General features: G+C 39.6%; 1 protein-coding gene across 2 annotated transcripts in view; it reads left to right on the forward strand.

Moving 5' to 3' along the window:
• FXR1 (FMR1 autosomal homolog 1) overlaps window positions 1-26,018 on the forward strand; it is a 57,314-nt gene that overhangs the window by 22,973 nt on the left and 8,323 nt on the right. For both annotated transcript variants that reach the window (XM_070753686.1, XM_070753687.1), the window contains exons 2-13: window positions 5,955-6,007; window positions 6,368-6,461; window positions 9,815-9,886; window positions 11,842-11,990; window positions 13,165-13,258; window positions 14,680-14,796; window positions 14,888-15,058; window positions 17,477-17,555; window positions 17,893-18,002; window positions 18,829-18,915; window positions 19,832-20,039; window positions 25,759-25,962. In XM_070753686.1, the coding sequence (XP_070609787.1) occupies window positions 5,955-6,007; window positions 6,368-6,461; window positions 9,815-9,886; window positions 11,842-11,990; window positions 13,165-13,258; window positions 14,680-14,796; window positions 14,888-15,058; window positions 17,477-17,555; window positions 17,893-18,002; window positions 18,829-18,915; window positions 19,832-20,039; window positions 25,759-25,962 (1,438 nt within the window). The remainder of the gene's footprint in view (window positions 1-5,954; window positions 6,008-6,367; window positions 6,462-9,814; window positions 9,887-11,841; window positions 11,991-13,164; window positions 13,259-14,679; window positions 14,797-14,887; window positions 15,059-17,476; window positions 17,556-17,892; window positions 18,003-18,828; window positions 18,916-19,831; window positions 20,040-25,758; window positions 25,963-26,018) is intronic.

Below are 26,018 nucleotides of genomic sequence, written 5' to 3' on the forward strand. Positions count from 1 at the left end.
CACTTTGGTTTGAGTTGAACGCCACATGGTTTAGTCCATCATTTTATCAGGCATTTATGTTGACCAGGTCTGCTGATATTACAAAGCTGGGTTGAAAGAAACACAATTAAAACTGTTGCTTAGATCAGGGTGAAGAGGGTTCCCTCTTAGGGACATAGAGTGTATTTTAGTTCTGATTGCTATTTAAAGTTTTAGCTTGCTTTCTTGTTATGTGTTATATTTATTTTGTATCATTATTTAATTGTATGTCATGTTGAGTTTGGTAGCTATATAAATGTTTCAAATAAGTTAGAAAAATCTAGATTGGCCTGAATAGAAACATAGAAACATAGAAGACTGACGGCAGAAAAAGACCCCATGGTCCATCTAGTCTGCCCTTTTACTATTTCCTGTATTTTATCTTACAATGGATATATGTTTATCCCAGGCATGTTTAAATTCGGTTACTGTGGATTTACCAACCACGTCTGCTGGAAGTTTGTTCCAAGGATCTACTACTCTTTCAGTAAAATAATACTTTCTCATGTTGCCTTTGACTGAAATTAATAAGAAATTTCACAGGGAATTGTATATCTGTATAAAATATGAATATTACGACCACATTTGAACCCAGAATTTATGTTGCTAAATGAGAAATTTGTTAAGTGAATTTTATCTCATTTACAACTTTTCTTGCCACATTTGTTAAGTGAATCACTGCAGTCATTAAATTAGTAACATTAGTTACTAATTAGTTAAGTGAATCTGCTTTCCCCATTGATTTTTCTTGTCAGAAGGTTGCAATTTATTTATTTATTAGATTTGTATGCTGCCATTCTCTGAAGACTTGGGGCGGCAGTAGTTACATGACCCCGGAGACACTGTAATGTCATACCTATGAACCAGTTGTCAAGCACCTGATTGTAAATCATATGACCATGGGGATACTGCAAGTGTCATAAGTGTGAAAAATAGTCATAAGTCATTTTTTCTAGTGCTGTTGTAACTTTGAACAATCACTAAGTGAACTGTTGTAAGTTGAGGACTACCTGTAAAGGGCGAGAGAGATCTGGCTTGGTGATAGTCCATGTAAAAGGCTTCTGGGTCACCTTGTCGACCACAAGTCAAATGTGAGCCCGGAGTGTGATACATCTACTAAAAAAGCAAATGCTATTTTGGGAGTGCATTGACAGAATCATAGTGTCTTCTCATAAGAAGTAATTGTACCAATTTGCTTACCTTACTACAATCCTGTTTGGAGTCTTCAAGTACCCCATTTATTAATATTTTCTAGCCTTCATCAAACTTTTAGAAAATTTAACCAAAGATAAAAACAGCATAATTGCAGAAAGTACTTAGTATTGAATATAGTCAAATAGGTGTTAAATAATAGTACAGTGGTACCTCTACTTAAGAACTTAATTCTTTCTGTGACCAGGTTCTTAAGTAGAAAGGTTTATAAGTAGAAGCAATTTTTCCCATAGGAATCAATGTAAAAGCAAATAATGCATGCAAAACCCTTAGGAAAGAAATAAAAGCTCGGAATTTGGGTGGGGGGAGGAGGAGGAAGAGGAGGAGGAGGACAGTCGCTGCCAAAGGAAGAAAGTGAGGTGAGGGGAATAAAAAAAATCCAAAACTTTAAGGCTTAAAAATAAAAAGAGGGACTCTGAGGCGGCAAGGAGGAGCACGCGCCTCCCATATACTGCGCCAGAGAGAGAAACCCAGGCGGGCAAGAAGGAAGAACCTCCTGCTCTTTTGACCGAAAGGCAGCTGCTGCTGCCTCTTCCTTCCCATGCTGAAGGGGGCTCCCCTCTCCTCTTGCTCGCTCGCTTTGTAGCCGGCACCTTTCATTCACTGTGGTGACTCCTCAGTTTGGCTGAAGCTGAGTTGATTCGGCCAGAGCGAAGTGCCCCCTTTTGACTTTCTGCATCCAGATGCTCCAGGAGGCAACCTCGCACCAGATGTGTGGAAGGCAGCACGAGGGAGTCACCACAGCGAAGTGGTTTGTTCCCTCTCCAAGCGCCCAGAGGAAGAAAATGCTCTGTTGCTCTGGGCTGTCCAGAGTGAAGGGAACTTTTCTCTTCTCTGGGCACTGGCTCTGGTCTGCCAAAGCCTCCTTAAGCGCCACTGAAAGGCTCCTCTGGCAGCCAAGAAAAGCCTGAGATGGCCAGGATTAAAAGGGGAATGGCAAGAAACTGGCCGGGCCTTCGTGCCACTCTCAAATTTCCTGGGAAATTTCTCCGGGCTCGGATTCTTAAGTAGAAAATGGTTCTTAAGAAGAGCCAAAAAAATCTTGAACACACGGTTCTTATCTAGAAAAGTTCTTAAGTAGAGGCCTTCTTAAGTAGAGGTACCACTGTACTTTTATCTGGCTCTAAAATGCTACTAAAGTTGGCACTAATTGAACTATCTTGAATCAGAGATGGAAAATCACTGGCTATGCCTGAGAAGGCACTTCTTTGCAGTAAGGGAATGTAACATAACATTGAATGTTATTTGGAGAAATTAAGTAAAGATGCATCAATTTGTGTGGTTTTTCACTTAACAAGACTTCAGGAAGGGTTCTGATTTGACTTGCTTTGGAGGAACTAAATATCAGTTCTACTACTTTTTCAGATTTCTTTCAGTCGGTCTAGCGATTCTTCCAAATCTAGAGAATAATCCTGGGAACTTTCATATCCATCATTCATTCATTTAATTGTTGTGGATTGATACTTAGTCTTGAATTAACTGATATTAATGCGCACTGTTGGAATTTCTAGTGTTTGTACTTATTCATTCGAATAATTGTTTCGCAAATGTTTCTTGCACTGTACAAAGGTAAATAAAATATGTTTGCCCATCAGTCAGGCAACGTTAAGAAATAATTTTTAATAGAAACAATGAAGAAAGAGGTGGACAAAAAAATGGAAACACCTTGAAAAATCATCAAAGACAGTATCTTTTAATATGGTGTTGGTCCACCTTTTGCGGCAAATACAGAGAGCAGTACTTGAGAGCAGAGGTTTTCTAATTGCAGATCTTCTGTGGAATCCAGATTTGTGAAGTTCTCTTGAACAGTTTTTGTGGAAACTTGGGTTCTGTACGTGTCTATTGAGCTATGCAGTGATTTTAGGAGCTGTGGTCTTGCGATCCGCTATAACAATTCGCTTTAGAATCCGACGGTTTTGACCATACCTGTGCTTGGCTGAGGACGTTTTCCCTTCTCTTTCAAAAGCAGTCATTACTTTTGAGACATTACCTCTTGAAACGCCAAACATTCGGGCACTTTCTGTTACACTAGCACCTACCATTTGAGCACCAGCAATTTGGCCTCTTTGAAAGTCTGAGAGGTCTGCCATTTCTAGAAGGTTATAACCAATTTCCTTAAATTTCTTTAAAAAAAAAAAAAGTTGTTTAAAAAAACATATCAAATAACAGAATTTTTTTTAAAAAAACTAAAACATGTCAAGTTTTGATTGATTTGAACATGTTCAAACATTATGATGCCAAAATGTCAGGTGTTTCCATTTTTTTGTCCACCCCCTGTAGCTTTTCTTTTTACTTCTCCAGTATTATAAACTCATCGAAAGCTAGGAATCTTATTCTATGCTGGCCAAATGATGACTTGAGATGCACTTTACTCACCATAGTAACAGATACAGAAATGAGGTTGCATTACAGCTGTGTAATTAAGGTGTTGGGAATCCTGTGGTGTTTCGTTTTTATGCTGGAAGAAGAAAGTACATTAGTGCTTCGTGACCACTTGTTCCGCAAACATCCAACATTATAGTGGCGCTGAACAAGAGGCTTATAACCAGTCCTCAAGTTGCCTGAAATCACATAAACCCCATTTGTGACTCTCATCTTCTCAAAAGCAAAGGTTAAAGGTAAAGGAGTCCCTGTGGATTTTACTCTGCTGGTCATTGCCCACTGTAGGGGTGTTCTTCTGCACTTCAAGGCCCATTAAGCCAGCACTGTCATAAAGACGTTACTGTAGCCATGTGGCCAGCATGACACCAAAGACACCGTTACCTTTCTCTATGAAGTGGTATCTACTCGCATTTACATAGAAACATAGATGTCTGAGGGCAGAAAAAGGTCCATCTAGTCTGCCCTTATACTATTTCCTGTATTTTATCTTAGGATGTATATGTTTATCCCAGGCATGTTTAAATTCAGTTACTGTGGATTTATCTACCACGTCTGCTGGACGTTTGTTCCAAGGATCTACTACTCTTTCAGTAAAATAATATTTTCTCATGTTGCTTTTGATCTTTCCCCCAACTAACTTCAGATTGTGTCCCCTTGTTCTTGTGTTCACTTTCCTATTAAAAACACTTCCCTCCTGGACCTTATTTAACCCTTTAACATAGGTATTTAAATGTTTCGATCATGTCCCCCCTTTTCCTTCTGTCCTCCAGACTATACAGATTGAGTTCATGAAGTCTTTCCTGATACGTTTTATGCTTAAGACCTTCCACCATTCTTGTAGCCCTTCTTTGGACCTGTTCAATTTTGTCAATATCTTTTTGTAGGTGAGGTCTCCAGAACTGAACACAGTATTCCAAATGTGGTCTCACCAGCGCTCTATATAAGGGGATCACAATCTCCCTCTTCCTGCTTGTTATACCTGCTTTTAAACTGCTAGGTTGGCAGGACCTGGGGCACAAATGGGAGTTCAAAATGGATGAACAGTGCAGTCAGGCGGTAGGGAAAGCGAGTAGAATTCTTGGCTGTATAGCTAGAGGTATAACAAGCAGGAAGAGGGAGATTGTGATCCCGTTGTATAGAGCGCTGATGAGACCACATTTGCAATACTGTGTTCAGTTCTGGAGACCTCACCTACAAAACGATATTGATAAAATTGAACGGGTCCAAAGATGGGCTGCAAAAATGATGGAAGGTCTTCAGCCTAAAACTTACCAGGAAAGACTTCATGAATTCAATCTATATAGTCTGGAGGACAGAAGGGAAAGGGGGGACATGATTGAAACATTTAAATATGTTAAAGGGTTAAATAAGGTTCAGGAGGGAAGTGTTTTTAATAGGAAAGTGAGCACAAGAACAAGGGGGCACAATCTGAGGTTATTTGGGGGAAAGATCAGAAACAACGTGGGAAAATATTTTACTGAAAGAGTAGTAGATGCTTGGAACAAACTTCCATCAGACAGTAACTGAATTTTAACATGCCTGGGATAAACATCCCATCCTAAGATAAAATGCAGGAAATAGTATAAGGGCAGACTAGATGGGCCATGAGGTCTTTCTCTGCCGTCAGTCTTCTATGTTTCTATCCTGTTGTGTGGTGTTTGGGTCTTGGGCTGTCGACTTTCCATCTGATAAGCCCAGCGGTTTAACCATTGTGCCCCCCCCTAAAGCAAAGAAATCTCAAGTCATATGACATAGTACTTTAACTTGGCCTACCATCCTAAATCATGTGATTTTTTTTCCTCCCACTTTGTGACAGCAGCGCTTAACAGTGGAGTTCCTGGCCCCAATTTCAGTCGTTAATTGCCAGTTAATTCTGCAGATTGTTTGTCTGATTTGAACACTTGCTTTTGCTAGTCTGTATTCTGTCACAATTAAAGGATTAGTAAAGCGGATTTGACAGTAATGGTTTAATGGCATTTCAGCAGTGAAATTGATGGCATATTTAATAAATACATTTTGGGAACGATCAATTATTTGTTTATATTTGGATGGGGAAAAGACAGAGAATTTGAACAGGATGCAAGATTTTTTTTTTTAATCAAGAATAATTTTGGGGGGAATATTAGTGATTCATTAGTCTCCATGTCACCACAACAAGAGTAACAGCAGTAACAAGAGTAACAGCAATTTATCAATATTTCTTCCCCAATAAATCTCTGTTAACTAAATCGATAATTTTTGATATCTTCCCCAGCATTTCTGTTAAAAAATAGTGATTTTTGTAATAAAATGATATGCTTTGGTATTTAAAGTATTGTAACAATTTTTTTCTTTTATCTCAGGGATTCATCAAAGATGTTCATGAGGATTCACTCACAGTTGTGTTTGAAAACAAGTATGTTTTACAAAAATTGCTTTTCTCCCTTTTATTTTGGTTTTACAATATGCTCATCTTTTTTTACTGTGAAGGGATAGGACTGGTTGGCTAAATTGCCGTAGAATTTAAAGATACCAATACTTTGAATTGCATGTGATAGCCCCATTGTTGGCAACAGAACAGCGAAACTAAAATTGGTGTCACTTTATACTGGTGGGGTTGTTCTGCTTGCAGTTTAGTCCTCATTCTCTAATAGTTGCACTTCAGACTTGTCTCTGCACATAATGTGCTAAATTAAAGTTGATAATATTCCATGTAAATGACATGTAACATTCTTGGTGATCATTGAATAATCTCAAATATCTGTTTAATTTACAGTTGGCAACCAGAGCGTCAGGTTCCATTCAATGAAGTAAGATTACCACCACCACCTGATATCAAGAAAGAAATTGGTGAAGGAGATGAAGTGGAGGTGATTTCATTCAAGTATTTCTTTGCTTGCTTATGTGGAAGTTTCTTCTGGAAGGTTAATGGTTGACCTTAGTGTGCCATCATCAAGACAATTGAACTTGGTTTCTTTAAAAACTGCTTTAACAATGCAAAATAAAAAAGCAGAAACATTATTTAAAAGGAAATAAATTTATTAGAAAAAAATTGAAAGAGTTGCTTTTGGGTAGGTTTTTAGCCAACCATGTTTAAATTGGTAAAAAATTCACCGCATCCATTTCATGAATATTAATTGTAATAGTTCCCCCAATATTAATTGTAATAGTAATACAATAGAAGATTGTCTTGAATTCCTGCCAAACCTGAAGCTGAGATATAGTTAGAAATGACCACAAAATCATTGTTCCATATGGAATTTACACTCCTGACAGAAGGCTGTTTAATTTTTGTTTTAATAAAGTCTACCACGTGCCAGGGTAGAATATTTGAATGCCAAATAATGTTTGTCATGATTGTGCTTTTAATAATTCATCGAAATATGCTCCATCCTCGGTGGATATAGGCAATATTTTGAAGCCTGGGGGTAGGTTTGGAATCCTGAGAGCATCTTGTAGGTGTTTTCCCTAAAATGGTTGCTATGGTAGGTTTAACCAGTCATACAATATTTATAGAAGGTAGATAGGATGAGGCGCTCCCTCTTGTCATTTTCTGTATAGCCGCAAGATACTTTTTATACTATAACTTCACCATGCTTTTATTTTGGACAAGCCTACAAGATGGTGACCGGAGCAGACACCTAGACACATTGCTGGAGATCAATAATAGGGGGAAACCCCAAAACCTAGGGTTATACACAGGATTGGAAGCAACCAAACAAAAAGAATAGGCATTGATTAGATTAGATTAGATTAGATTTATTGGATTTATATGCCACCCCGCTCCGTAGACTCGGGGCGGCTCACAGCAATGGTAAACAATACATAGTAACAAGTCTAATATTTAGCAATCTAAATTACAGTTTTAGGTTAAAAAATCCAAAAGAAACCCCAATATATAAAAAACAAGCACAGTCGAATCATACACAGAAACTCCATGGGCAAGGGGGAGATGTTTCAATTTCCCCATGCCTGACGGCAGAGGTGGGTTTTAAGGAGTTTCCGAAAGGCAAGGAGGGTGGGGGAAATCCTAATCTCTGGGGGGAGCTGGTTCCAGAGGGTCGGAGCCACCACAGAGAAGGCTCTTCCCCTGGGTCCCGCCAGACGACATTGTTTAGTCGACCGGACCCGGAGAAGGCCCACTCTGTGGGACCTAACCGGTCGCTGGGGTTCGTGCAGCAGAAGGCGGTCCCAGAGATATTCTGGTCCGATGCCATGTTTAGATCTTAATAACAAATATAATAACAATTAGGGTCTAGGACCAGCTGAACCTAAGGAGAAAAAAAACTAACCACATGGCCCAGAGATTGAAGAAGAAGAGATTGTAAAAAACAGGCAATCCTGATCTACTTGGACGGATTGCTGGTGTCCAGCAAACCTGGGAAATCAGCGATTTGGGAAATATCAGGGAATTATTAGGGAATTTGTGAAAACATCTGAATTAATCAGGGAAAAAACCAAACTGTATTAAAAGGTTTAAAAATCAGGGGAAATAATGTAAAAAAAACAATGGATCATGTTGCCTGGCAGAGTCAAGCAAAAATGAGCATAACTGTAGTAGCAACTATCAGCTATTGATATTTCGCCACGGCTTAAGACATTTGGTATGATGTCATCTACGACCACGCCTTAACTAGATTGCAAGTCACAGGGAAGATTAAGTTAGTAAGAAGTGAGTAGAATAGGTAAAAGTTAGCAAGCAATAAGCAGACTAAGTAAGTTGAATAAGCGATTTAGGAAACCTTCTAGTAACATCTCACCCTCACTGTACACTAACAGACAAAGGGAAACTACCAATAACCCAACACTCCCGCATTCTACATCCCCACTCTCACTCCCAATCAAAAAGACACGCACATGGATGGAAGAATAGACTCCATCGTGACGTGCAGAACATGCTCCATGTACATGCTTATGCCTACAGAACACTATAAGTACACTTGGGGCATTGCCAAGAGAAAGATGAGATTTTATTTATTTATTTATTTATTGTTAGAGTTGGAAGGGACCACGCGAGTCATCAAGTCCAACCTCCTGCCTAAGCAGGAACCCTATAGCATCCCAGCCAAATGGCAGTGCAATTTCCTCTTAAAAATGTCCAGAGTATTGGAGTTCACTACGTCCACTGGTAGGTTGTTCCACTGGTTGATCGTTCTGACCATCAGGAAGTTCTTCCTTATTTCCAGGTTGAATCTCTCCTTGGTCAGCTTCCAGCCATTGTTCCTCGTCCGGCCCTCCGGTGCCCTGGAGAATAAAGTGATCCCCTCCTCTCTGTGGTAACCCCTCGTATACCTGTAGACTGCTATCATGTCCGCTCTGGCCCTCCTTTTCTCTAGGCTATCCATGCCCAGTTCCCGCAGTCTCTCTTCATAAGTCTTGGTTTCTAGACCCCTGATCATTTTGGTTGCTCTTTTCTGCACCTTCTCCAGAGTTTCAATGTCTTTTTTGAAGTGTAGTGACCAGAACTGAACACAGTACTCCAGGTGTGGTCTGACCAGGGCGTAGTAGAGTGGTATTAAGACTTCCCTGATCTTGGAGTGTATTCCCCTGTTGATGCAGTTTAGGATTATATTGGCTTTTTTGGCTGCTGTTGCACATTGTTGGCTCATGTTTAGTTGATTATCCACCAAGACTCCGAGATCTCTTTCGCCGTCGCTACTGCTGAGACCGAACAATCCAGAAGAGCTGAAGGCTGCTATTGAAGCATCCTGGTTTTCCATAACATCTCAGCAGTGCCATAGGCTGATAGCTTTCATGCTATGCCACCTTAAGGCAGTAACTGCTGCAAAACGGGCCCAAATCAAGTATTGAGTACATCTGCATGCTTGTACTTTTCAGAGGTCCGATATTGTTCTATGTACAATCCTTTAAAGATTATGTAATGATCTTTAAATTTAAGAAGGTTTTCATAGTTAAGATTTTTTGATGGTCCATAATATTAATTTGTACAAAAATAACCATTTGGGGGCAATTACATCTCAGCATAGAGAAGAGAAACATCTTTCAACATAGGTATCACTTCTTTATGGTGAGAAGAAAAAAAAACTTGAAATTTATTTCAAGAAAATTACTTGAAATTTCTCATGTCTGATTTTGGGAACTCTGATTAACAATTATGGAATAAATCTAAATATTAAATAAACCATTTTAACCTGGTTTTCATATTAAAGCAGAAATTCAAATCAGAGTGGTCTAAATACTACTGTATATAATTTACTTTCAGGTTTACTCAAGAGCAAATGACCAAGAGCCTTGTGGCTGGTGGCTGGCAAAGGTTCGAATGATGAAAGGGGAGGTAAGTCTATGGAAGGGGCGGCATACAAATCAAATAAATAAATAAATAAATAAAGTAAGTAAGTAAGTAAGTAAGTAAGTAAGTAAGTAAGTAAGTAAGTAAGTAAGTAAGTAAGTAAGTAAGTAAGTAAGTAAGTAAGTAAGTAAGTAGAGGTGGAGTTGTATCATGAGAAAGATCCATCTAAAAGCAGGTGTCCCCAAACCTGGCAATTTTATGACTTGTGGACTTCAACTCTCAGAATTTTCCAGCCAGCCAATTCTGGGAATTGAAGTCCACAAATCTTAAAGTTGCTAAGTATGAAGATCTCTGATTTCTTTGTGAAACATTTGAATAACTAAGAACCACTTAGAAGTTAAATGATATATATTTAGTAACTTGCTTCTTATCCATGGGGCCCCTGGTGCATTCTGAGCTTGACATTTCGTTACTCAACTATGTAACATCATCAGTAGTAGAACTGCACTTTTCTAGCAGAACTAGCAGTGAAGATGTTACTTAGTTGAGTGATGAAATGTCTGCAAGAAAAAAATCAAGTTCAGAAAGTACCAAAGACCCCAGAGTTCAAACCCTGAGGTACCAAGACTCTGCTACTCTCTTTCAATGTTGAAAAAAAGAAAAGAAATAAACTTGAGTCATCTTAGTTGGTTGTGGAATGGATGATAACAAGGAAAAAGACCCTAAAATATAAATTTTATCCCAAATATTTTATTTTCTGAGGCTATTACTGTTTAATATAATATGACCTAATGAATTTCCAAGGGAAAATAAGTCTGCAACAATCTCTATTGATTGTGTTGCGTATTATTTTGAATATCTTAATATGGTCTTAATATACAACTAATATAATTATTATAGGGCCTTAATGTCTTACATTAATTAATATTGAGTCTTAATATCTTAATTGATTAATTAATATCTTAATTAATAACACACTCTAACTTTACCTTACAGGGCAGTTATAAAGAGAAAATGGGATTAGGAAAGATATACAGTGGTACCTCATCTTACGAACGCCTCTTCTAACGAACTTTTCAAGATACGAACCCGGTGTTTAAGATTTTTTTGCCTCTTCTTCCGAACTATTTTCACCTTACGAACCCAAGCCGCTGCTGCTGGGATGAAGGGGTTTCTTTCCCCCCCCCTTTTTTGAAGAAAGAAAAGGGAGGGGTGGCTTGGAGGGGGAAAGAGTTTGCAAAGAACAGCGTGCTTGCAGAGGCACTGAAAGGGTGTCTTTCAAAGAAAGAAAAGGGAGGGGCGGCTTGGAGGGGGAAAGACTTTGCAGAGGTGCTTGCAGAGGCACTGAAAGGGTGTCTTTTGAAGGAAGAAAAGGGAGGGGCGGATTGGAGGGGGAAAGAGTTTGCAAAGAACAGCGTGCTTGCAGAGGCACTGCAAGGGTATCTTTTGAAGAAAGAAAAGGGAGGGGTGGCTTGGAGGGGGAAAGACTGCAGAGAACAGCGTGCTTGCAGAGGTACTGAAAGGGTGTCTTTTGAAGAAAGAAAAGGGAGGGGCGGCTTGGAGGGGGAAAGACTTTGCAGAGAACAGCGTGCTTGCAGAGGCACTAAAAGAGTGTCTTTTGAAGAAAGAAAAGGGAGGGGCGCCCCCCTTGCCTTTCTTCCTTCCCACTCACCCTTTAGCCTAGCCTTGCTTCTTCCACCCGCCCCCTTTAGCTGCTCCTCCCTGCCCTCTGTTCGCCTCCCTTCTAAAGTTTGGGATTTTCCTGAAGGATTTGCACGCTTATGAACCTTTCACCTTACGAACCTCCTCCTGGAACCTATTAAGTTCGTATCATGAGGTACCACTGTACTTGACATTCTTGAACTCTGAAAGGAATGATAAAATGTAATAAACGTATAGTTGAGAATAGGCAAACATACATAATGAGAGAAAAGTAAATATTCTGAATCTTTGATCAGTCACAATTTATTTTAAAAAAATTTAAAAAAATATTTTCTCAGTTTTATGTCATCGAGTATGCTGCTTGTGATGCCACTTACAATGAAATAGTCACATTTGAACGACTTCGGCCTGTGAATCAGAATAAACTTGTGAACAAGAATACATTCTTCAGATGTGCTGTAGACGTTCCAGAAGATCTAAGGGAGGCGTAAGTACTCTTAAAAATTCCTTATATTAGAACTACCACGTTTTCCCTGAAAATAAGACCCTGCCTTATATTTTTTTGACTCTTGAAATATGGCCATGGCCTTATTATCGTGGGGGGTGGGGGAGATATTCTTTTCGGGGTGCAGGAGGCGGGGCAGGGCGGGCCTCGAGACGCATATTTTACTGGAGTCAGCCAGTCTGTTTAGTTCCAGCTCCAGCTCCATCCATCACTAGAGAGCAGGAAGCCTACTCACAGAGCTTTTTGCCCACTCCTGCTTTTTACATCATTTCTAATTTGTATTATTTGTATAGTAATGTTCCTTCCAATGATGTACCATCTGACTTAATGGTCATTGGGAAAAATTGGTCTGTTAAATCAATTGAAGGCAAACAGCCCTCCCCCAGTGGGCCGACCTCTAGGGAGGCACAGAATGCCATGATTGCCACATCAAATGAAGCAACGGAGAGAATTTTCTCAATGAGACGACCTCTATTGTATTGAGATCTCTCCTTTTATTGTATTTCACTTTTCCTGACAATGTGGTACAGAATAACGAATTCGCAAACGCCACATACATTAAGCCATCCCCCAACTACCATTCACTCATGCGCTGTATAAGGCAACCTCCTCGTGACTTCCCTATAGATAATTAACGGAAGCTCCATTCATTGCCTTTTCCTGCATTGTGTGTTTACTGGTGATTAGCAAAGGAATGAGAGTAAGGCATATATTTCCTTATATGGAAGTTAGCTATACGTTTTCTTCATGCTGCATATCAAGTTAATTATTTTCCACGTGGTCATGGATTCTGCAGCTTGCTTACTCAGCCTGGACTTTGCTGCCTTTCTATAGAGGAAGAATAAGGTTTTATTCAGCACCCAATTAGGCTAAAACATCATCCTCCAGTAATATTCCATTCCAATGTTCAGTGCCTATAAACCTATGATTACAACAATCAATGTTTCATCTTGTAACATTTTGTTGTGTTTTATTCTTTTGGAAATAATTTGGTATGTACTTTCAATTCTTTTCTCAATAAAAGCAAATGAGCTTTTTAAAAAATTGTTTTTTGGCTGTGCCTTAGAGATTTTTCAGTATTTCCAGTTTCTTCAACTTCACGTCTTACCAGTCACCTATCAAAATGAGTTAATTAATCCATACATTCATTTTCCAGGTGTGCTAGTGAAAGTGCTCACAAGGATTTTAAGAAAGCTGTAGGAGCCTGCAGAATTTTTTACCAGGCTGAAGCAGCTCAATTAATAGTTCTGGTAAGATAAAGTTTCTTTTTTACCCCATCAGTGAGCAAGTCATTTTTATGTTAACGTTATGTTACCAATTTGATATTTTGGGACTGTCTTGAATAGAAAAATAACCAGCATTAAAAGATATTGCTATATCTTTCCACTTGTGAAAGGAATATATTATTTAGAGAATACAGGTTAAAGAGTTGCAGATAAGATCTCATGCAAGCTATACTCCAAGCTGTACTGTTTAGACCTGGTAATTCCCAATGGGTCAAACAGCAACTTGGGACCTATAGCAGTGGGTTTTGTGATTATTTGGTGTCACTTTGATTGCCACAGCTGTTGCATCTGAATCGGGCTTTATATTAAAAGCATAGCAAGCTGCATTGAGCAAAGTAGATCAGCAGATCCTGTTTGCCCAGTAATAACAATGCAGTGGTGAATTGAACTTATGAACTTAATTTGACCAGGTTCTTAAGTAGAAAAGTTTGTAAGAAGAAGCAATTTTTCCCATAGGAATCAATATAAAAGCAAATAATGCATGCAATTGGGGAAACCACGGGGAGGGTGGAGGCCCTGTTTCCTCCCAGGAGATTCCTAGAGAGGCCCCACGGAGTCTTCTCCCCTCTTTTTCCAGCTCTGTTTCCTCCCAGGAGATTCTAGAAAGGCCCCACGGAGGCTTCTCCCTGCCTTTTCTGGTTACAGTTTCGGAGGCTTGGTTTGTAAGTGGAAAATGGTTCTTAGGAAGAGGCAAAAAAATCTTGAACACCCGGTTCTTATCTAGAAAAGTCCGTAAGTAGAGGCGTTCTTAGGTAGAGGTACCACTGTATAGATTTTACAAGAAAGGAGCCTCCTCCAATTGCCTCCTGGCATTCAGGCATCCCGCGCGTAAGATAACACCGCCTGAAAAAATTATTTTCACAGAAGCAGCCAGCCACTTTGGTGATCCCTGGTTAACACATGATTATGATTTATTAGACTTGTATGCCGCCCCTCTCTGGAGACTCGGGGCGGCTCACAACCGTGATAAAAACGGTACATGATGACAAATCTAATAATTAAAATCTAAAAATAACGATAGTACATTTAAAAGTCTAAAAACATGCCATATGCTTGGATTTCACTGCCCTGATAAACTAATAAAAATAAATATTTCAGATTTAAGTAGGAAAAAAACCCTAGCATATCAAATTGATTTGTTCTCTTGCCTGCCGTGTGTTCCAAACTAGAAATGGATCAATGGTAGGTAAATGTCTGTGAAGATTCTCAGTTGTCCAGGTTGCGATTGTCCCATAGGTGCTTTTTTTTCAAAGGAAAAACAAAGTCCAGTTGCCTTTTTGAAAAAGCTCCGTTGGGACAACGGTAGATGAAACAGTTGAGGGTTGTTTTTTTTAAAAAATTCATTTCCTGTAAAAAAGATCCTTACACATTGGGTTTTTTTTCAGTCTGCCAGTGAGGCGACAGTAAAAAGAGTGGGCATACTCAGCGACATGCACTTGCGTAGCATTCGAACCAAGTTAATGCTCATGTCAAGAAACGAAGAAGCGACAAAGCATTTAGAAGTGAGTGGGTCTCAGTTCTCTCTCTCTCTCTCTCCCGGTGTTCATGCTTGAAGTTTTCTATAAAGAATAAACATAATTTTCCTTTCCCCAGTGCACAAAACAGCTTGCAGCGGCATTTCATGAAGAATTTGTTGTCAGAGAAGACTTAATGGGACTTGCAATAGGAACACATGGCAGTAATATACAGCAAGCCAGGAAGGTACCAGGCGTTACTGCTATTGAACTTGAAGAAGATACTGGAACTTTCAGGATCTATGGAGAGGTAAAATAGAAAAGTCATGTTTTTTAAGTTGGGAAACTCTGTCTTCTTTGAGATTAAGTCTAGAAGTTTGACAAATTTGGACAAATTCCAATATTTTAATCTCAGTATAATAGGAAATAATAATAATAATAACAACAACAACAACAACAACAACAACAAAACAACAACAATAATAGTAATAGTGATAGTAATAATAATAATAATAATAATAATAATAATAATAATAATAATAATAATATAATTTATTAGATTTGTATGCCACCCCTCTCCGAAGACTCGGAACGGCTCAGAACAACAATACGATTTTTGGAGAGGTTTGGGGCAAGATACGAAGCTTTTGGGGGAGCGATATTTGGAGAGGTTTGGGGCAAGATACGAAGCTTTTGGGGGAGCGATATTTGGAGAGGTTTGGGGCAAGATACGAAGCTTTTGGGGGAGCGATATTTGGAGAGATTTGGGGCAAGAAACAAAGCTTTTGGGGGAGCGATATTTGGAGAGGTTTGGGGCAAGATACGAAGCTTTTGGGGGAGCGATATTTGGAGAGGTTTGCGGCAACAAATGAAGCTTTTGGGGGAGCGATATTTGGAGAGGTTTGGGGCAAGAAACAAAGCTTTTGGGGGAGCGATATTTGGAGAGATTTGGGGCAAGAAACAAAGCTTTTGGGGGAGCGATATTTGGAGAGATTTGGGGCAAGATACGAAGCTTTTGGGGGAGCGATATTTGGAGAGATTTGGGGCAAGATACGAAGCTTTTGGGGGAGCGATATTTGGAGAGGTTTGGGGCAAGATACGAAGCTTTTGGGGGAGCGATATTTGGAGAGGTTTGGGGCAAGATACGAAGCTTTTGGGGGAGCGATATTTGGAGAGGTTTGGGGCAAGATACGAAGCTTTTGGGGGAGCGATATTTGGAGAGGTTTGGGGCAAGATACGAAGCTTTTGGGGGAGCGATATTTGGAGAGGTTTGGGGCAAGATACGAAGCTTTTGGGGGAGCGATATTTGGAGAGGTTTGGGGCAAGATACGAAGCTTTTGGGGGAGCGATATTTGGAGAGGTTTGGGGCAAGATACGAAGCTTTTGGGGGAGCGATATTTGGAGAGGTTTGGGGCAAGATACGAAGCTTTTGGGGGAGCGATATTTGGAGAGGTTTGGGGCAAGATACGAAGCTTTTGGGGGAGCGATATTTGGAGAGGTTTGGGGCAAGATACGAAGCTTTTGGGGGAGCGATATTTGGAGAGGTTTGGGGCAAGATACGAAGCTTTTGGGGGAGCGATATTTGGAGAGGTTTGGGGCAAGATACGAAGCTTTTGGGGGAGCGATATTTGGAGAGGTTTGGGGCAAGATACGAAGCTTTTGGGGGAGAGATTTGGGAGAGATTTGGGGCGGCATTAGCCTTCATTAGGACCTCCATTCCTCACTTCTCCTCGCAGTCTGTCTCCACTCCGTTAGGCTTCACTGTCTGCTTGCCGCTTTTTTTAAAGCCTTAAAGTGGGTTTGCACGTATTATTTGCTTTTACATTGATTCCTATGGGAAACAATGTTTCATCTTACGAACTTTTCACCTTACAAACCTCGTTTCAGAACCAATTAAGTTCGTAAGACAAAGTATTACTGTATTTAAATATGTTAAAGGGTTCAATAGGGTTCAGGAGGGAAGTGTTTTTAATAGGAAAGTGAACACAGGAACAAGGGGACACAATCTGAGGTTAGTTGGGGGACGTGAGAAAATATTATTTTACTGAAAGAGTAGTAGATACTTGGAACAAACTTCCAGCAGACGTGGTTGGTAAATCCACAGTAACTGAATTTAAACATGCCTGGGATAAACATATATACATCCTAAGATAAAATACAGAAAATAGTATAAGGGCAGATTAGATGGCCCATGAGGTCTTTTTCTGCCGTCAGTCTTCTATGTTTCTATGAAAGGAAGGAAGGAAGGGAAAGAGGGAAAGAAAGCAAAGGAAGGAAGGAAAGAAAAAGAAAAGGAGAAAGAAAAAAGAAAAAGAAAGGAAAGTAAGGAGAGAGAGAGAAAGGAAATACAGACAGACAGTTTCTAACACATCTAGCCTGTGGATCTGCCAGTTTGACCCCCTTAGATTAGATGGTGAAGTTCAGTTGGCTGCATGTTTGGTTCCTTTGCAGGAATGCTGGTTAATTAAGGATTATCAAAGAATAATCAAGGTTCTCTTCAGATTTGAGAAAATTTTAGATGGGTCACAGAATGGATATCATAATGTTGAGCTTTAGATAAAAACATTTATTCAAATGGTTGTGTAAAATTATATTAATTTGGAGATTCAGTCCCATAATATATATATATATACAATATATACAATATATACAATTATATGAAAATAGTTGTTCCCTAAAAGTGTTTTAACTGTTAATGTTTAATGCATTCTTTGCTGTTTATTACCAGAGTGCTGAGGCAGTAAAAAAAGCTAGAAGCTATTTGGAATTTGTGGAGGACTTCATTCAGGTTCCTAGGAATCTTGTAGGTATGTAATAACAACATTTTAACAGTAGCAGGGAAAAGTTTCAACATAAAAATCTTTTCCCCATCTTTTCTATCTCTCTCTCTCTCACACACACACACAAAAACATACCCAATCTATTTCAATCCAACCTAATAGCAATAAATGTTTATATTTTGAGGGCACAGCAAATATGGAAATGGGACTTAACCTTCTCCTTCTTTCAGTTATAAAAGTAGTTCCATCATCGGCCTTAAATTATTATAAATAATTTTTTCTAATTGTCTTTGTTGATGGTTTACTTGAGACCAAACTTCCGGTGATAACCTACAACTTCAATTTTTTTTTTTATTTGTTAAAGGGAAAGTAATTGGTAAAAATGGCAAAGTTATTCAAGAGATTGTGGACAAGTCTGGAGTCGTGCGAGTGAGAATTGAAGGAGACAACGAGAATAAACTACCCAGAGAAGATGTACGATTTTGGCTTCTTTCCCCCCCTCTTTCCTTGGGTCCTATAGCAGTGGTGGTGAACCTATGGCAGATATGCCGCAGGTGGCACATGGAGCCATATCTGAGGGCACGTGAGATGTTGTCAACTACGTCAACTCTGGCATGCACGCATGTGTGGCCAGCTGATTTTTGTGTCCTTTTCAGACGTTTTCGCTCTCCCCAGCCTTCAAGAAAGCCTCCTGAAAAGCCTGAGGACGGTGAAAAATGGCCCAACGGACCAACTGGAAGTTTGCTCCAAACTTCTGGTTTTCCCATTGGACTGTTTATCACTGTCCCCAGGCTTCAGGAAGCTTCCCTGATCCTTGGGGACTGCCCGATGGGCCTACCGGAAATATGGAGGCTTCAGTGAGGCATGAGCAGGGGGCAATGCAGGGGTTGTGCGCATATGTGGGGAGAGCCAAAAAGGTTCACCACCACTGTTGTATGGGTAGGGTAGAAATTAAAGAGGGATCAGAGGTTTTGTTTGAGGAATAATGGTGGGAACTGTGTGCTGTTCATGCCATATGAGTCTAATAAATGAACCAAGCTTATGCATAGCAAAAAAACAACCACATAACCTCCCCCCCATAAACCCCCTTCCCTAACCACTTCATATTAGAATATCGTTGAGACTGCTCCGGAGTCATAGATAAATAAGACAGATGCAGTCTAGCGCATCAGTTACATGGTAGCTTAATTTAAAATAGTGTTTGGGTTTTTGGGTGTCCAAGCACGCGTATAATAGTTGCAAGAATTATTTGTGATTTAGTTTATAGGTATATTTGAAAAACATACTTTATCTTTTATAGGGCATGGTTCCATTTGTGTTTGTGGGTACTAAAGAAAGCATAGGGAATGTCCAAGTACTTCTTGAATACCATATTGCCTACTTAAAGGTAAGCATCGCTTGATATAATTTTCAGATTTAGTTTGAGTCCACCAGTGAGGGGGGGGGGCGGTCTGTTAAATGAATGTGATTTGCTGCTGCAGAGCCAGGAATCGGGATTGATTCTAGTTACCTTCACTTAAATATACCTTATCTTGAAGGTGATCATTCTGCTTTTTTATCTCTTCCAGTATACATGGGCAGAATTTTTAGATCAACCTTGTTATATTCCCAACGTTGTTGTTGCTATTATTTATTTTTATGTATCTTTCGAATCTTTAATACAAGGGGTCCCCAAACCTGACAACTTTAAGACTTGTGAACTTCAACTCCCAGAATTCTCCAGCCAACATAGCTGGCTAGAGAATCAACAAGACATGATTCACAGGAAATAGCCTAATATATTTTGGATAGTTTGGTATACATTTCTTTCAAATGTTTCAGAGTTTTTACTTGCAGCAATCTGTTTTGTCAAGGACCAATTTCCAACATTTCTTGGTATAATCTAGCTGACACTTAGGTGTTAGTTAGATTTGTTCAAATCAACTTTTTAAAATTACCAGAATAAAAATCCTTGGCGTTCAAACTACTGTGTAGTCTTGTAATAATTTTACAAAATTATAAAATGAAAAAGTAGAGATTAGGCTGAAAATGATCAAGCTTTTATACAGGGGATGAAGACAAAAGTATAAAGCAGAGGTCTTCAAATTTTGCAACTTTAAGACTTGTGGACTTTAACTCCCAGAATTCTCATTGGCATTTAAGCAATGAGATGCTCTTTGACCCTATAATTCTGTGAAACGTAGTTATTTGTTAGCGTTGTTAGAAACTGCTTTTTCCCCCCCTCTAAAGTGAAAAGTGCATAAAAAATAACTTGGGGAAAGATTACATAGCTTAGTTTATATTTAATGCAACTCTCAATTCAGGAGGTAGAACAACTACGGATGGAAAGGCTCCAGATTGACGAGCAGTTACGTCAAATTGGCATGGGTTTTAGGCCCTCGTCTACTAGAGGCCCTGAGAAAGAAAAGGGTTATACCACCGATGAAAGCAACCCTTCGTCTGTACAAGGATCAAGGTCCTATAGTGGTAGAGGCAGAGGCCGGAGGGGCCCCAATTACACCTCTGGATATGGTAAGTGTGTTTGAAGATTAGCTATGAAAACTTGCTTTGATCCTCACATTCTTAATAGAGAATATAACAAAGGCATTGTGCTTTTTTTTAACCATATACACACATAGCACATGCACAAGTGTGTTATTTCTAGGCATGTGTAGATAATAGTGTAGATAAAAGTGTTAATAATAATAATAATGTGTTGAATAGTGCGGTCAAACGGTAGGGAAAGGAAGTGGAATGCTTGGCTGTATAGCTAGAGGTATAACAAGCAGAAAGAGGGAGATTGTGATCCTGCTGTGTAGAATGCTGGTGAGACCCCATTTGGAACACTGTGTTCAGTTCTGGAGACCTCACCTACAAAAAGATATGGCTAAAATTGAACGGGTCCAAAGACGGGCTACAAAAATGGTGGAAGGTCTTAAGCATAAAACCTATCAGGAAAGATTTAATGAGCTCAATCTGTATAGTCAGAAGGGAAAGGGGGGACATGATCAAAACATTTAAATATGTTAAAGGGTTAAATAAGGTTCAGGAGGGAAATGTTTGTAATAGGAAAGTGAACACAAGAACAAGGGCGCACAATCAGGTTAGTTGGGGAAAAGAAAGCAGCATGAGAAAATATTATTTTACTGAAAGAGTAGTAGATGCTTGGAACAAACTTCCAACAGACGTGGTTGGTAAACTCACAGTAGCTGAATTTAAACATGCCTGAGAGATAAACATATATCCATCCTAAGATAAGCTACAGGAAATAATATAAGGGCAGACTAAATTATTATTATTATTATTATTATTATTATTATTATTATTATTATTATTTATTAGATTTGTATGCCGCCCCTCTCTGTAGACTCGGGGCGGCTCACAACAATAACAAGAACAATGTAAGAACAAATCTAATAATTTAAAAAATGCTAAAAACCCCATTATTAAAAGCAAACATACACACAAACATACCATGTATAAACTGTACAGGCCCGGGGGAGATGTCTCAGTTCCCCCATGCCTGATGGCAGAGATGGGTCTTAAGAACTTTACGAAAGGCAAGGAGGATCGGGAGGTCTTTTTTCTGCCGTCAATCTTTTGTTTTTATGTTTCTAATAAACTTCCCTTTGAGAGCAAGCAACAGAATTTCATTTTTAATGTGTGCCAGTACACTCACAGTAAAAAATGACAATAAATGTTTCTTTTTCAGAGTTCTTGATACACTACAAATCTTTAGGGCAATGCTTCTCAAATAGTGCCCCCCCCCCATGTATGTGGAGCAATGCCGGGGGGGGCACATGTGATCCCAAGGAACATGTGTGGTCCCTCTCAATCAATTCCTCCTGATGAGGAGTGTTTCCACAGTTGCACGCTGCTCCGGGCCCGGTGGGGTGGTGGGACTGCGTGGGTTCTTGTTCTTGTGAGCGCTGATGGACAAGGAGCACCCTCTGTGGCTGGGTGAAAGCTTCGAAGGGTCCCCTAAAGCCTCCTTCCACACCATTTGTTGTGAATGACCAGCAGAGACAGCGCTTATGTGCCAGGCTTGCGAGCCCAAAACACCGGCTTGATTAAGCTGGCCTGGCCCTGTGTCAAAAGAGGGTGTTAACCACTATTAACAGTAAAATTCCATTGGGACCCAGTTCTGAGAGTTTGGGGGGGGGGGGTGTTGTCACGAAATTTTTACTTATTCGGGAGGTGGGGCGTAACAGAAAATAATTGAGAAGCACTGCTTTATCAAATTGAATTGCAGAAAATGTTTATTGTTTCTTACATTTTAATTCAAACTTTTAATATTAAGTGCCCTCTGGAAGTGATTGTTTATGGCATTGTTTCCCAACCTTGGCAACTTGAAGATATCTGGACTTCAACTCCCAGAATTCCCCAGCCAGCATTTGCTGGCTGGGGAATTCTGGGAGTTGAAGTCCAAATATCTTCAAGTTGCCAAGGTTGGGAAACACTGGTTTATGGGACATCAAGCTGGTATCAATGCTTAGCAATACACAACCTTCTCCAGGATGCTCTATCCGCAGTGTGGCCCACTGAGTGCATCCAGCTTGCTACTGATTGCCTTTTTCTTCTCTTTCTTAGAATTATAGACTTCTCAAAAGAGTTAGGTCAGATTATTTATTCTTTCAGCAAAAACTCTGAATCGATTGGTTCTATCATCTATTTGTTGGTTTTCTTGGCTATCCATGACATCGTCAAAAGTCTTCTCCAAAAGTTGAAAAGCCTCCATAATCTCTGTCCAGCTTTGGTTTAATAGAAAAGCAAAAAGTAAACCATTGCCTGCAGAGTTTTGATCTTTTGTATATGTATATGATTTGATTTATATGCTGCCCCTCTCCGAGGACTTAGAAAAATAACTTTTCCAAGTTTGTTTAGTGCAAGTCTCTAGTGTATTTTTTGATGTCTGGTTCCTTTACTGTTATTAGTTCATTTTAAAATGTGGTATCTTCTTTGCCACTTCTAAGGCTGATTTCTTTATGTGCTGTAATTGGTTTCTTTAGATTTGCTTTTTAAAAAACTCTTCTTGATTTTTATTACTACAGCTTGCAAGTTATTTGCATTTTCAGCTCTCAGAGTAGTATCAGCATAACTTGTTTGACCTTGTTTTAAAACCACATTCATCTTGTGAATTTTGACTTTTTTGTTGCATAGAATTTCAGTATGGTCTCTCCATTCCAGTTTGAGCTCTGAAACAATCACTGTCCTTTGGCATCCTTGAGTTCAAGTGTGGAACCTTTGGAAGACATTTCTTGTTTTTTTTGTCTCAGTTTTTATATCTTTACAGAAGATACAGGGCTATTTTCATGTAGATTGATCTGGGTGCTTTATATGTCTTGGAAATTGTTAGTAACTTGTTAGAAAGTGTTCTGCCGGGCTCTATGGTGTGAGTCTCCCGAAAATTCAAGGGTAAAAATTTCAGACACACACTTGAAAGTTCAAAAACAATGTTCTTTATCACAAAATTCAAAAGAAACAAAGCACCCTTTTTGTATTGCAAAGAGCACTCGTCCCAAAACAACCTTGTAGGCTGTACAATCCCCTTAATCAGTCCTTAAGTACTTAGCTAGCAGCTATGAAGAAACGTCACAGCCCTCCTTACACGAAGTGAGACACACACACTTTGCTCTGCTTTGGTTTCAAAGTTGTGAAAAATCAACAAAGTCCGAAACAGCAAGGCACGGTCAAGAAGAAACAACGATCAGATAATCTTCCACAACGGCCAAGCCAACACGCTGCTATTTATATCAGCAGCTCTAATTGCTGGAGCCCCCCCCCCCCCCCAAACACAGGTGGCCTCTCTTATCTCCTGTAATATTTCTTCAATTGGTCTCTTCTATGCATAATTCTGCGCCTACATGGATCTAACACTTCCTCATCCGAATCGACCAAAGATAATGGAGATTGGCTTCCTGGGCTGTGTGCCAAGCCCCCCTCTTCCAAGTCACCCCCACCTTCGTCTTCGTCCGAGGAAACTGCACTACCTGACTCTGTCGGCAATAAAACAGGCCTATGACATGTTGATGTTTCCCCTGCATTCACCTCCACATTCCTTGGGGCAGGAGCTGGGCACGAGCGAATCACAACAGAAACCTTATATTTCTACATGCATTGCCAGGGAGTGTTTTAACATACAGTGAATGCATGAATAGTTTTAAAACTAATGTATGCATTAGTGATTAACATTCAGACCATGTATCCAGTGGCGATTATATGTATATTATAACAGGTGATAATCGTGATAATATAGAGCTAATCATTTGTGATAATGACAGGTAGGGCACGATAGTTCTCTCCCTCTAAAACTGTTCTAAAACTATCACGTTTGCTTCAAGTTTGTAATGTTCTTAATGGATTGCATGTAACATAATTAGCAATATTGCAGTGGTTCACTACTTGATTCCATACAGTTCTCTTTGTAATGCCATGGATTCTCTCACCTCTTATCCTAGCATAGTGATCTATAATTGTACAACTACCACCCAATCTGTTTATAATTTAGAATTAAAATTTTGATAGGATAACTGTTATATAACACCAACATAATACCACTAAAGAATACAACTACAGTGGTACCTCAGTACTCGAACGCTTCCTTTCTCGTACATTTCGGATAACGAACAAAATTTTCGGCAAAAACTTGCTTCGGTATCTGAACAAAAATTCAGATACCGAACAGCCAGAGAAAATTTTGTTCATTATCCGAAATGTAATCCCGGCAGCTTCAGGGGGCTGAGGAGCTCTCTAAGAGCTCCAAGTTGCAGGAAGGGTGGGGACTGCTGCAATCTTGGCAGCTTCTGGGGGCTCCTTTCCTCATTGCTTCCTCTTATTACCTGTAAGCAGCTTCAAAAACTTTCTCCTTCCCTGTGGCTGCAACAGCGGCGGCTTCCCTTCCAGTAGCAACAGCGCCGGGAACGTCACGTGATGAAGGGAAGCCGCCGGAGCCATCTCAGCAGTTGCTGCCGCTCCAGCAGCTTCCCTTCATTACGTGACTTCCCGGCGCTCTTGCTACTGGAAGGGAAGGCGCCGCTGTTGCAGCCACAGGGAAGGAGAAAGTTTTTGAAGCTGCTTACAGGTAATAAAAGGAAGCAATGAGGAAAAGAGCCCCCCAAAGCTGCCGGGATTGCATCAGCCCCCACCTTTCCTGCAGCTTGGAGTAGCAAATTTATTTATCCCATTGGAAATAAAGAAAATAGATTTAATTGGTTCCCAGCGAGTTAACAGGGGCTGGGAACCAATTAAATCCATTTCCATTATTTCCTATGGGATAAATAAATTCGGTACTCAACCAAATCGGTTCTCGACCACACTTCTGGAACGAATTGTGGTCGAGTACCGAGGTACCACTGTATTAGTAATTCTTTCCTAAATTGCTAGTCATTGTTGATTTATATTGAATAGATCAGACTTTAATTTGCTAAGAGAAGTTATAATAATACAATTCCTTAATAACCGAACACCATAAATAACCCAATGTCTTGAATCTTGAATAATAAATCTAATTATGTAAATGAATCACCATAGTCACCTGAAATGGTATTTTGGTCTGAAAATTTCTAACAGGTTCTTATCAGGTTCTTAAAACTATGTTTACTGAAGAATTTTGCTTGGGTTTTTTTTCCTGCATACATTTCAGGAAAAAGGAGTTAAAGTTTGGAAAGAGAAATACAATAAATAGTGATCACTGATTCATTATATCAAAACATGTATTATGCATGACAGAAAATGAAATTTTTCCAAATCAGAGCACCTTTTACTAAAAGGTGTATAACCCTTGTTTCGCACATCCAGACTACATCACATTCTGCTGTAGAATACATGGCTCTTATGTGTGATTCATTGTGTCTTTTGTTTTAGGGAGTGTTTTTCCCCACTAACAGTGTTGCACAATTAACAAACAGCTAGGGCTCATTCCTTAAAAGCAGTAGACTTTAAAATGTATTGGGCCTTGATTATCTTCATATACATTTGATCTCAGCTTCTGCTGTTTTCTAACTTGGATCTAACTTGGATTAAGTTCTATCTCCTGCAGAAACAGCTACAGGAAGTATCCTGATATTAGATGTATAGTCTGCTAGGTACCAAATAGTAATTTTCTCTTTGTAAAAGCAGTAAATCCAAGTGCCTGTTAGGCTTTAGAGAACTGCATTTGGTATTTCTTGGTGGCTTTAAAATGATTCAGACCCTTATAAGTATTTTACTGATTTATGCTTTTATTCTTTCGGTTCCTATTTTCTTCCCGAAGGAACAAATTCTGAGCTGTCTAATCCCTCTGAGACTGAATCAGAAAGAAAAGATGAACTGAGCGATTGGTCACTAGCAGGGGATGATGAAAAGGAGGCCCTACACCAGCGCGACAGCCGAAGGCGCCCACCAGGAGCAAGACGGAGTGTTTCGGGGGGTCGGGGACGAGGTGGCCCGCGAGGTGGGAAGTCATCTATCAGTTCTGGTACGGAGGACGTGTATCAAATTTATGCCAGAAATTCAAGATCATGATCTCAATTC

Source organism: Erythrolamprus reginae, chromosome 5 (genome assembly GCF_031021105.1).
Source record: "Erythrolamprus reginae isolate rEryReg1 chromosome 5, rEryReg1.hap1, whole genome shotgun sequence".
In the NCBI taxonomy this organism is placed as follows: Eukaryota; Metazoa; Chordata; class Lepidosauria; order Squamata; family Dipsadidae; genus Erythrolamprus; species Erythrolamprus reginae.